This window comes from Trachypithecus francoisi, unplaced genomic scaffold, assembly GCF_009764315.1.
Source record: "Trachypithecus francoisi isolate TF-2019V2 unplaced genomic scaffold, Tfra_2.0 Lachesis_group16, whole genome shotgun sequence".
In the NCBI taxonomy this organism is placed as follows: domain Eukaryota; kingdom Metazoa; phylum Chordata; class Mammalia; order Primates; family Cercopithecidae; genus Trachypithecus; species Trachypithecus francoisi.
In genome coordinates this window covers 69,496,602-69,509,889 of record NW_022681461.1, presented here as the reverse complement: position 1 = coordinate 69,509,889, position 13,288 = coordinate 69,496,602, and the positions used below count along the sequence as shown (strand labels likewise).

Here is a 13,288-nt window from a genome sequence, read left to right as displayed (position 1 = left end):
ACCAAGCAAACAGGAAATGGTCACATGACAATTCTGTCATGGGCACCTATGAGGTGCTTGGCCTGTCAGGAAACCATGGAGGTATTCTCTGAGCAAGTGGCATGTGATTGAGGTCTGTGGGATCATTAAAAATGCACTTGTTGGAGTGGGAAGGGTCTTTAAGGCACAGGGAAAGGCAGGGATGAAACCCTGGGGAAAGAGAAGCTGGTATTGCATGTATGTGCTCATCATTCACTCAGCCAGTGCTCTGAGCTCTCCCTGGGTGTCAGACACTGGGTTAAACTCCGAGATGAATCAGGCACATCTGATGATGGAGTACTCTCACTCAGTTGTGAAAATCAGGGCAAACTTCTTAGAAGAATTGAACTGGCCCTTGAATAATGGATAGAATTTGGTTATGGGAAGGCAGATTGGGGGACATTTCAGGATATGGGATGAATAAGAGAAGAAGGACAGAGGCTGAGAATTGTGGGACTCAGCTGGAAAACCAAGTGTAGTTCAGTCTGGTTGAACCAAAAAGAAAGTGAAGGTGGTCAGTGAGAGAGAAGATTGACCAGACTGCAGGAGGCACTGAGCGCCTAGCAAAGGGGGCTGTATTTTGTTCTGGATGTGGGGATCCTTGGAAAGGTGTTTGAGCAGAGGAGGAGCTTGATCAAACTAGGGTCAGGGCCAATGAGGGTGGCAGCAGGAACCAGCCAGATGGGAGGCATGTGAATGGAGTCAGGGAGACCAGAGGTGGCCCTGCCTGGGGAGCCTTCTCCTTCCCACTGCCTTGAGGTTGGGTAGCTGAGTCCACTAGGGACCAGGAAGTGGCAGGGCCCACTCTGCAGGAGGACAGTTTGCAGATGTCGAGGGTCTGGGGCCTGAGCCGCCACCACATGCTGTGCTTCCCTCAGGGTCGGAGTGTGCCACCTCGTGCCTGGACCACAACAGCGAGTCCATCATCCTGCCAATGAACGTGACCGTGCGTGACATCCCCCACTGGCTGAACCCCACACGGGTGGAGGTGAGTGACCAGGGACATCTACCCACCTGCAGCTAAGGGGGAGGGAAATGATATTGTTAAGCACTTGCTATGTCCAGGGCCTGAGTTCATTCTTTCACATATATTATCTCATTTAATCATCACACCTGCCCTGTGGGTGTGTGTTGGGGAGAGGTGGGGTAGAGTGGGGAGGAGACTTACAATCGTTTCTCTAGTCTTTAATTATTTAATACTTTCTCTCTGTCAGGTCCTACGTGAAGGGCCTTTTATTTACTGTCCCACTAAATGCTGATGTCAGCCTAGGAATAAGCTGAGGCACCAATAACAGAGGTAGGGAGCATAGAGCCGGGTTTCAGACCCGAGTCTGTCTGGCTGGAAGGTCCATACTCATAAGGATGGTGTTGTGTGGCTTCTCTGGTGCCCTCCCTTGTAGCCTTCCACTTTACATAGCCTAGGTTTGTGGTATCTTTCTCCAAGCTTTACCTGTTTCAGGGAAAGCAATTAATAGGTGTCTAGCAAACTAGTAATATTGGTTGTTTGTGGAGAACCTGCCATGTTCATGTGTCCACTGCTTAGCACGAAGACTTCATTTCAGACTCACTACAGTTGTATGAGAGAGGGGTCATTGTTTGCATTTTCTAGTTGTGGACACTGAAATCTCAGAAGTGAGGTGATGGGCCCTGAACCAAGGCTTGAACCCAAACCTGAGTCTGAGCCCTGTGTGTTTCCCACAGTGCCAGGCCGGCATGCCCCCAGCCAGATGACTACAGAGGCCCCCACCTCGGGGCAGTGTCGGTTTGACTTTGAGATTGGCTGTTCCCACTCGCCTTTGTGTCACCCAATCAACTGGGGCCCCTGGAGCTGATGTAGGCCCTGCTTCTGTCCCCCAGGACATCACAGGTCCAGGCCTCATGTGTCACTCTGGGCACTGGCTCTTCACCCTGGAGAAACTGAAAGAAGGAGACCGGGGTTGGGGCGCGGGTGAGGTTCAGCTCTATGTCTCTCCACCAGACTACTGCCTGGGGTGCTGAGAGGCCATGGAGCCAGGGAGCTGCCATCTGCCTGCCTGCTACAGATCACGCTCTGGATAGCTGGGCAGAACCCGATACTGGGTGTACTGTTTCTCAAATGCGCTGAGGGCACAATTGCCAGGGCTTACTCAGCACTCTGGGCGTATAGACCTGGCCAGACCTCCTCCACTCTTCTGTGTGCCCCGGTATACTCCTCCCCTCCTTTTTGCTTCCTGTTTCTCTTCTGCTCTCTCTTTTCCTATCTCCATCTTACTCTCTCTAATTTTTTTCCTATTTCTGTTTTTCCACTCTGTTTTTCTCTCCTGCCTCTTCTGATATACCTTTCCCCTTGTTCTGTCTTCCTCCCTCCCACACTTTCCTTTCCATCATCCCCTCTATTTCTCTCTCTCTCTGTCTCTGACTCTCTCTATATCCACAAGATAGCCCTGTTTCCCAAACCTCAATCTCTGTCATCTGTTTCCTCCACCATTCCTGAACCAGAATTCCTGCACAGATTCCCCTGAATGCCCCATTGCGCCCGATATGCTCACATACCCAGGCATGCAGGGAGCCCACATGTCTGAATCTCAAGGCAGCTAGAGATAATCAACAATAGGCTCCTCCTTGTACAGATAGGGAAACTGAGGCCTATAGAGGACGGCAGCTGGTCCATACAGGCAGCACAACTGGAATGACAAGCTGGACTTGTGATTGGCAGCTCCCTCAATACTACCAGCTCTCCTTCCTTTTCCCACCCTAACTCCCACATACTCGAAAGCAGGTGAGTTTGACTCATACACAGAACAGACATAGGAGAGCTCCCTCTCACCCCAGTATCAGAGATCTTCTTGGCCTGGCCCAGCCTCCCACTTAAGACCTTTTTCCTACCCCCTGGGCAAATTCCCACCCTTCCCTCTGTGAGCCCTGGGCACTAAAGAGTTCAGTTATAATTCACTGTGAAATAAATCCAGGGATTTGAAAGCCTGCAAGCTGCCCCCCCCCCCCACCATTGCCCACCCGCTGCCTGCCTGCCCCATCCCCCACCCAGTTCCCTGGTCTGCCTGCCTTTATTGATGCTGGCCTACCGAGAGAACCATAACGAGGTTCAGACCTCCACTGGTCTCTGGAGGCCTCATTATCCAGGAGGAAAAAAATGTGGTAGAAAAAGGGAGGAGGGCGAAGGGCAGAGATTGATGATTTCCAGGAATAAGGCAGAAAAGTTGGCCTCTGCTGCACCCTTGCCCCTTGTGCGGTGAGAGCTACAGAAATAGAGCTGCTGGTGCAGGCATTTCCAGGCCAGAGGAGGCCCTGGATAGCTCCTCTGCTTTCTGGGGGTCTGCCCGTGAGCACCAGTGCAATTTAGATAGCTGGGGGTGAGGCTCTGCTCCAGCTGCTGCCACTTTTATCCCCAGGGTAAGAGAGTGAGAGGCAAGAACTGGCATTTACAGGGCACTTGCTGTGATCCGGCACTGGGTCAGGCACTTCCAATCCTTTATTTCCACCCCCACCCCCTACCACACACGCATAACCACACACATATGTCCCTATCAGGTGGGTATTAGTCTCTTCCTGTTTCCAATGGAAGTAATGGAATCTCAGAGGTGGAAGCTACTTGCATAAGAGAAGTTGAAGAGAGACCCAGGCCAATCTGATAGTTTACTTCAGCTATCCCTGCAGCGTTTATGAAATGTACAGTAATAAAGGCAATACATTTACTGATGGCTTACCAGGGATGTGCTGGCAAATAGTTAACAGCTGGCTCTCCACAAACATTAAACTCTGATTTGTAGCATTTCCCAATTTCTGCGATACAAATATTCCTACCGTGGCGGATTTCAAGGTTTGCAGGTTGCTGTCACTGAGCACAAAGTTGGGAAGATCCAGGCACAGTTGGCTCTTGCGAGCCTATGCAAGCCAGCTGTGGTCCACCACTGACACTTAGTCAACACAGACTCTATTTTAAGTCCTTTACATATATTGACATGAATGAAGAGAATGATGACTACTTAGATGAGTGGTATGTCAACATTGAGATCACAGGTCATGAGGAGGACACCAGGACAGTGAGCTTTGTGAAGGCAGGACCATGGTACCTCCCTCAGTGCCTAGCCCACAGCAGGTACTTGCTAAATATTTATGATTGCTGAGTCAGGTGACCAAAGTTCTAGTGTAAGCTCTGGCGCCTTCCTGCTGTATGTCCTAGAACAAATCCTGTCACTTCTCTAGGCCACAGTTTACCCAGTTGTGAAGTGAGAGCTAGGCTTCACTCAGGAGTCACAAACTGAAATGCCACCTGAACCAGGCAGGTGGAGAAATGAGTGAAGCAGGCCAAACATACTCCTTTGTACATTAAATACTAAGGCAGCCAGGCACGGTGGCTCATGCCTGTAATCCAAGCACTTTGGGAGGCCAAGGCAGGTGGATGATCTGAGGTCAGGAGTTCGAGACCAGCCTGGCCAACATGGTGAAACCCCATCCCTACTAAAAATACAAAAATTAGTCAAGCATGGTGGCACACGCCTGTAATCCCAGCTACTCAGGAAGCTGAGACAGGAGACTCGCTTGAACCTGGGAGGCGGAGGTTGCAGTGAGCCGAGATTGTGCTACTGCGTTCTTGCCTGAGCAACAAAGTGAGACTCCGTCTCCAAAAATAATAATAATAATAAAAAATAAACACTGAAGCATATTAGTAGTACTATTTACTATAAATATTTTGGAAAGAAAGACTTGCAGAAAAATGTAACACCCATACACATACTACCCAACTTAAGAAATAAAAACTTTACAGATACTGTTGAAGTTCTTTTCTATTTTTCCTTTTTTCAATTTTTTAATTTTTTTTTTTTTTTAGTGGAGATGACGTCTCACTATGTTGCCCAGGCTTGTTTTGAACTCCTGTCCTCAAGTGAGCCTTCTGTCTCAGCCTCCCTCTTTTCTTTTTTATTGAGCTATAACTTACTTCCTTATCGTAAGTGTAAGGCATTATAAATTGTTTTGTCTGTGTACACTCATGAAACCGCTACTCAGATTAGGATGTGGACCAGTCCAAATCTTCAGGGAGTCCTCACTCCCCATGCCAGGCAATTTCTCCAGCACCAAGGTAATTGCTGTTTTGTTCTCTATCATTATGGATTGGTTTTGCTAAATTGTAAATGTATTTGTAGACTTGGTCCCTATCACTAAGAATTGGTTTTGCTTATTTGTAAACTTCATATAATTGGAAATCATGAGCCATTTTCATAAGTGTATTTTCAATTTCTATAAAGAGAAACACAATGTACCTCCTTTTTTGTGTCCTAATCCTTCTTTTTCTCAGTCCCCTTCCCTGTACATGCACTTTTGAAAGTGATTAGAGGTATAGAAAAGTCTTCCTCTAATCTAATAAACAAAATGATACAAACTCAATAACAGGTGGAAATGCCCCTCAGGTTCAGTGCTGGAGAGACTGCAGGGAATGGTGGGGACTATGGCAAACTATGGAAAACATGGTTGTTGTTTTTCTCCTTCCAAATGGGGACAGCATTAGCCAAGTGCAGCAATGTGGAAATGTGGGCCTCCTGTGGCCAAATTTTTCATTTTTTCTTGGGTACAAGAAACCTGGCGTTTTTAAAATTTGAAATATCTTTCTTTTTTAAAAATTTTGGCAACTAATTTTGACTTTTTAAAAACACTTGTATGCCAAACCAAACATTTCTGTGGTTTGTGTAGCCTAGAAGCTGTTGGCTTGCAACCTTTGGATGAGACAGACTATTCCAGTCTGGAGATCTAGAATTCTGGGGTGGCAGCCTGTCTCCCATCAGTTCCTAAGAAACAGATCCAATTTGCTCACACATTATCCCTTGCTGAGAGTGTTTCACAATAGAAAGTGCATCTCCCTATCTCAGAACCTTATAATTCCTTTAGGTGCTGAGACCTTGGCTTTTATAATAGCTTCTGAAAAAAAAAATGGGAGGAGGAAAGAGAGGGAGGGAATGGCTTAAGGAAAGGAGAGATAAATTGCCATTTATTGACTATGTCTAATATGTAGACATGGTTTGCTAGGCAATTCTATATACGCCACTTCATTTTGTCTCCATCACCGCCCAGTGAGGTAAGGATTATCACGTTACAGATGAAGAAGCTAAGGCTCAAAGAGGTTGTCATTGTCCAATTCACATAATGAATGTGGCAGAATTAGCTAGCTAATTGCACGGCATTCCATCCTGCAAGGGCAACCTTCATACATGTCTTTCAAAAATGTGCAACACATGCAGACAGAGAATGCAAAATTCATTTGTGAAAAGAAGGTAGCTTTGTGGAAAACCCTGCCAAGTGTCTAAAGGTCAGAGGCCGAATGGTTCTGAGTGACTGTTAAATCCAGTCTAACTGACATAGAGATGGAGAACTAAGTGCACTGGAGGGGAAGCCCATGGACAAAGAGATGCAGCCAGAATCTACTGATTTTTTTTAATTCATTTATGGACACGCTCATACGTTCGTTTATTTGATTGTTCATTTGTTCATTTACTTATTCAATAAACATCGAATATGCACCTCCAAGTGGCAGATACTCTTCAAACACTAGGAATATGAAGTGGGAAAAGCCTAGGCTTTTAAAAAGCTCTCCCTGGAAAGAAGCTAGAAACTCGGTGGCTGATAACAAAAAGCAAATAATTAATAATAATAATAATAATAACTGATATGATTCGCTCATAGCAGGTCCCAGAAATCAAGGGAAAAAGCTAAGGGGAAAAGGGCTCATCTTAGAAGACATCCAAGAGAGGTGTCAGATCTGGGCTTCTGGATGAGGGGGCTCTCTTAGATGCCTTCTCACATGTCTTTGGCTCTGCTTGGGGCCTGTCTTCTTGGACCTTCATCTTTTAGATGCTCTACCCCCTCCAACATTTGTCTCAAAAGGCCTCTCCACCTTTCTGAACTTTGGTCTTCCCATCGGTCAAAAAAGTAAGCTATTTTATACTTACAGCTTCAGGGGATGGTATACTTTGAAGGAGATTATGGTGTTCAAAGCCTAGACCTTAAAACCAGATAAATGTGGGTTTAATTGCTGACTGTCACTACCTATGTGTACAATTTGGGGCAGGTCATTTAACTTCTCTGTGCCCCAGTTTTCTCTTGTGTAAACCAGAGTCAAAAATAGTACCTATCTCATAGTTATGGTGAGAATTACATGAGATGAAAGCTCCGAGCCCAGGGCTTAGAGCATAATATTTATTAAATAGAGAATTTTGTGCTGATGAGGATGAGGATACTGGTGGTGATGATGGTATTAATGTTGGTGGAGGTGGTGATGTTGGTGATGGTGTTTTCATGCTGATGATGGTGGTGGTGGTAGTGGTGTTGCTATGATGATGATGATGGTAAAAAGAAGATGGTGCAGATGATGGTGGTAGTGTTGGTGGTGCTGTTGATGATGATGGTGGTGGTGGTGATAATGATGGTGGTGCCAGTGGTGTTGATGATGATGACAATGATGATGATGGTAATTGCAGCCAGGAAGAAAAGATAGTCTGTTCTTCCTACTACCAAGGCAGGAAATGAAAGCCCTCTTACAAAACCTTATCTGAAAAGCTGTGACTGGGCTAGATGTCTCACTGGAATCAAGAGGAAAGAGGCTGACATTTGAGGGGCCCCATCTGGGATCTCCCAACTTCTCCTATAAACAGCCTAGCCATTCCTTCAGCTCCCACTGCCTGTCCCCTTTCCCAGTTCTAGCACACAGAGGGGCCCTGTAGTGAGACAGGTGGGGCGTGCAGCCCTGAGTAATAGTGGAAAATCCAAAAGCCTTGGAAAGATAAATAGGCTTATGCAGATAGTATAAAAGTCCTTTTTCCAAACTCACGTCAGGTAAACCTCAACTGACAGAAACTTGTACAACCACACCAAGACACTCCTACAGATGGATTAAATTAGCCCTCAGATAAACAGGGGAAGGCATGGGCATCAAATCCCTAGTGAATTCTAACTCTGCTGTTTTCTACTTCTTGAACCTTTACCAAATGCCCTCCAACATCTATGGATTTTGACTGGGAACAGACTGTCATACTGAGAGATGAAAATCTGGTTAAGAGAATGAAAGGAGATGATCCTCTTCACCCAGCCCCATGACTGGGAGGCAGAGGGGGAAGAATGTAGCTTAACTGGAAGAAAGGAATACTGAACAACCCAAATACCCTCATTTGTATTTGTATCACATTCCTTCATGTATTTCTTCACTGTGCTCCATGCTTCACCCTGGAAGGATACAGAGATGTCTATAACTCACGACCTGCCCTCAAGAAACTTACGCAATTGGTACTAGGTTTACCATTTTCACATCATTTATATGAATGCACCATCTCAACAAGTCTATGACATTTTCAGTACCCATCTTATGAATGAGAGAACCAAATCTCATAGTGGAAATTTACAAAGCAATTCCAAATCAGAATTGCAACCACATCTGTCCTATATCATGTCCCGTGACTTTTCCCATATACCACTTTATGTGTGTATTGGGGACAGGTAGACAATTTCAACAGAAGTAGTAAGAGGCAAGATAGTAGATTTCACATTGCAAGACTGATTGGAAGAGCATCAGGTTAAGCTCTTTCTCCAAGGTCTTTGATTTACTTGCAGGATGAGAGTGGCTACAGTCAGCCTATACTAAACTGATCCTCTAAACTAGACTTGTTTAGAGGGCAAGTCTAGTGCTTGACCTTAGATGATCTTCTGATGCTCTAGAAGACAGGAAGACAAGTAAATAAATTATTGTCCATTGGTAAGATCATCTCTCTTTTGAGAAGAATCTGTTCCTTTATAAAATAAATATTTATTTAGCATCCCCTCTGTGCCAGGCATTGCTGAAGGCATGGCATATCTAATGTGAACCTGACATGCTATGGAGCAGAGAAGAAAGGCACCCAATCCAGTCTTAGGGTCACCTGATTCCCTTTGTCACAACCTCGCCAAGAAACCTAATTACAATTTGGCTCCCATATAGGTCTGCCCTCAGGGAGAGAATAGGCTGTTTACATGGATTTTCCACATTCTGGCCCATGTGATTGTTCATTTTTTAATTAAAATTAATCAACTGGCCTCTCAGTCAGTCGAACAAGCTCTGATTCTGTGGACTTCCATGGCTGTTTGTTAACAATTGCCTATCACTACACATCTAAGCATGTACCATTTTATTTCATTTCATTTTATTCTTTAAAGAAATAATTGTAATCTGGCATGAAAACTGGGGCATCTATGGAGAATAGAAAAGGGAGCTTCTAGGAATTTTTTTTTTAAACGGAGTCTTGCTCTGTCACAGGGCTGGAGTGCAGTGGCTCAATCTCAGCTCACTGCAACCTCCTCCTCCCGGGTTCAAGCGATTCTCCTGCCTCAGCCCCCCAAGTAGCTGGGACTACAGGCACATGCCACCACAGCCAGCTAATTTTTGTATTTTTAGTAGAGTCGGGGTTTCACCATGTTGGCCAGGATGGTCTCGATCTCTTGACCTTGTGATCCGCCCGCCTCGGCCTCCCAAAGTGTTGGGATTACAGGCGTGAGCCACCGCACCTGGCCAAGCTTCTAGAATTTTTATGGTAGCTGTATCCCTGATACTATGTTATTTTTCTAGTCTTATTTAGCTTTCTCCTTTCACCCACTTTAAAAAATATCATCATGTTGGATTTTATGTTATGAGCTTTATTAAATCATTTCTGAAACAATTGGTTATTTTCAAATCCTGTTTTCCCTACCTAACAGCTGTGGAGCATGGGGAATTTACTGTCTTATGACATAAGATTAATGCCCACCTCACAGCATCATGGCCAGAAATAATAAGATAATGCATACAGTAATTAGCACAACAAATATACTCAATATATTTTAGTTGTCATTATCATCATCATTATTATTATTTTTAAAGAGGAGGCTATAAGCTCTGCCTGACGGGGCTAGGAAAAGTGCCAAAGAAGATATAAGTTTTGAGCAGACATTGAAAAGATTCTCAAAGTGACAAAATGGGGAAGGGCATTCAGGGAAAGGGAAGAGCAAGAACGAATTCACCGTGGGCAACCTCGGGGAACTGTGGGCAGACCAGTATGACATGGCAGCAGGTGACAGCAGGAGGGGTTCTCTGCCTTTCCAGCGTTTTGAACTATAGGCTGGTTCATAATAGCCCATTTGCTCTCAGACTGTAGTGTGCATTGGAGTCATCTGACAGGCTTGCTAAAATGCAGAGCCTCAGGGCCTGGCCTCAGAAAATCCAATTCATTAAATCCAAAGCAGGTCTGAGGAATCTGCCGGTAATTTAACACACTCCCACGGCAATGCTGATGAAAGTGGTCTTCAGCTCATGCTTTAAGAAATGCTGCTCCACACTTTTCTCCCATCCTCCTGCTGCAGCCACACACATGTATGCACACATACACACGCAAACACACACATGTGCACGCTCACACACACACACACACATATCCCTCCTCCCCCAACCTTATCCCAACTCCACGAATGGGTTGAACATTAGTCGAGAATTTTCTGAAGGGCCTTTCTGATCGTGTCTCCACCCCCAAGTTCTGCTTCTCCTCAACCCTTGTTCCTGCCAGGGAAATACAGAACCATGACACATACGGTGAACACAAATATTATTTTAATCTTATGGCTCCTGTTATTGCAAGTACCCAGGCAAGTTCTCCATGTAAAAGCCAGGGTGAGGTCAGGACTTGGAAGGTCCCAGAAGAGGTGGGGTGGTTGAATGTGATGCCAACACGGAGGTGGGTCCCTCCCAATCCCAAGCCCATCTGACCTCTCTCTCCCTCTTCCCACAGAGAGTTGTCTGCACTGCTGGTCTCAAGTGGTATCCTCACCCTGCTCTGATTCACTGCGTCAAAGGCTGTGAGGTGAGTCACCAGGAAGGCACTCCTCAGTTCCCTGGAAATAATCCTGCTGTTGTTATTGTTATTGTTATATTAATGCTGGCTATCCTTTGCCATACCTACTGAGTGTTGAAAATATCCATTTAGCAGACTTCTTGGACAGGGATTAGCAGCCTCATTTTACAGATGATGGAGTTGAGGTACAGAGATATAAAGAAACATATTAAAAAGCATAGGGAATGGAGTTGGGTTCCAGGCCAGGCTTTTGTGGCTCCAGAGCCTGTGGTCTACAAAATATGGAATCTGTAAGAAAGGAAGGGCAGGAGGCTATAATGATTTACTGTCTAGAATATGCTAATGTTGGAAATTTACCAACATTGTTACATTTAACCTTTACAGAGTCATGTGAGGTGGTTTTCTTTTTAATTTCCATGTTACTGATGACCTTTACTTGCAGACTTGTTCCTTCTGCCCCACATCTTAGTCATTTACTCATGCCTCAACCCCAGAAGGAATATGAATGCCTTACACCTAACCATTGAGCTGAAGTGGAAGAGCCTTTATAATCCTTAAATTCTATGACTTCACAGTTGAGCCATTCCTTAGAGCTTGGAATTATAGAGATCTGGCTCAGTTTGTCAGTGACAAGCTTGGGAGGACTCAAGAAGCATGGTTCTTGGGACATCAGCTGTGTCCTGAAGGGAGGGCTGTCCACGGAACTCAAAGACATTTCTGTACATTACTCTGCCCCTTGTGGCTCTTCCCAGCTGGCAGTGAAAAAATGGTCCCAAATCCCTTCCAGGTGGATGGCCGAATCTCTGTGGTTCATCCAGAGCCCACTGAGGAAAATGCAGGTGAAAAGGATCAGACTATGCCCTAGAAAAATTTGTATTTGATGAAAGTCTTAGAACTCCAGAACCAGAAAGACTCTTTTACTAATCTCAACTAACCTTTTATTTTTAAAATGGGTAAACAGAGACCCAGGCAGTGGCTGGATCTAAAATTTGATGGAATGCCAAAACTGGGAAGGCTCTTAATTTGATCTAGCTCTATTTTCTTGGTGTATAGAGTAGAAACCAAGGGCCAGAGAGGGGATGGAATGTCCAAGTTTGCACAGCATGATAACCACAAAGACAAAACATGGGCCCGCTCTTCTAACGTCCAGGCTGGTGCTTTTCTCCTACCGCCTGCCTATGATCCATTCCCTAATCTGTGTCACAAGACAGTCCCTAGGTCATACATGTTTTTCTCTGCATTGTTGAGGGATTTCCTGAGGGCACTTGACATTGTACTTGACTTTAGGAACCCCATTCTCCCAGGCTTCAATTAGGAATGGCAAAATCAAAGCCAAGGCCCTGTGGCTGTTGCTTACTTCTATCTCTTTGGATCAGTCCAGCATTTTGGGAAAAGAAAGCTTGAGTTACCTGGGCACTCATTCTGCTGAGTCAGCGGTCTGGGCAACCAGTGTGACAGCGGAATTCAATCCCTCCTTGGACTCAGCAGTGAGACCCAAGAGACCCTCACCTGTCAGACTCTGAGCCCTGTCAGTGATGTTTATCGCCTTTGCCCTTGCAGGTGCCCCTCATCTCCTTTCCTCTTTAGCTTTGTTCTAATAGTGCCTTGTCTGGAGCTGAAAATTATGCTTAGAAGACATGCAAACTCTGGGACTATCAGCCTCGAGTATCCAGAGGTATCCAAGATAAAGAAAGGGTTTGGGGACCCTTGAGCCCCTGTTTTCTGTATCATGCTGGGTCCAAAGTGATCATTCACTCACTTGTTCATCAAAGCTTCACTGAGAACCTCTTATATGCCAGATACTGTTCCAGTTCTGGGAATATATTGGTGTTAGTCCAGTGAAAATAGTAACTATGCTCTCCTTGAGTCATCTATGTTATCTTATTGCCTGTCATCCATCCATCCATCCATCCATCCAGCCAGCCAGCCAGCATTTTAATAAATAACCATTTATGGAATCTATATTTGATAAAGTTTTGCACAAATACCAGACATTTTGCTAGCAATCTAGGATACATAAATGGATGATGCTCACATTATAGTGAAGGATATAGACAATTAAAGAGATAATTTTAAAATCTTGAAGAGCTATCACAAAATCAAATACAAGAGGCTATGGCAGCACAGAGCATCCTGAGGCTATTAGGGGTGGCATTTTGGAGAGCTATCATTTGAGCTAGATCTTGAAGGATGGTTCATTTGTCTGAATGCGTTACTAGTAGAAGTAGCAACATGAGCTACACCAGAGACAGGAGAAATCTCTAAGTACCAGAGCTTTTCTCATGTTGTTCCCTGTCTCTAGAAATTCTCTCTTCTCCACCCCCATCTAATTAACTCCTACTCATCTTTATGATCTCAGCTGAAGCGTCATTTCCTCAGGGACACCTTCACTGAGTTCCCTGTCTAGATCAAATCTTTCTACTCTTTAATAGCAT

At 45.0% G+C, this 13,288-nt stretch overlaps 1 protein-coding gene across 2 annotated transcripts in view; it reads left to right on the top strand.

Annotated features, from left to right (window-relative positions):
• Positions 1-13,288, top strand: part of PAPPA (pappalysin 1) — a 255,057-nt gene that overhangs the window by 218,659 nt on the left and 23,110 nt on the right. For both annotated transcript variants that reach the window (XR_004443585.1, XM_033237652.1), the window contains exons 19-20: positions 897-1,006; positions 10,791-10,862. Coding sequence is in view for 1 of the 2 variants with exons in the window: in XM_033237652.1 (XP_033093543.1) it covers positions 897-1,006; positions 10,791-10,862 (182 nt within the window). In the remaining variant the exon portion in view is untranslated. The remainder of the gene's footprint in view (positions 1-896; positions 1,007-10,790; positions 10,863-13,288) is intronic.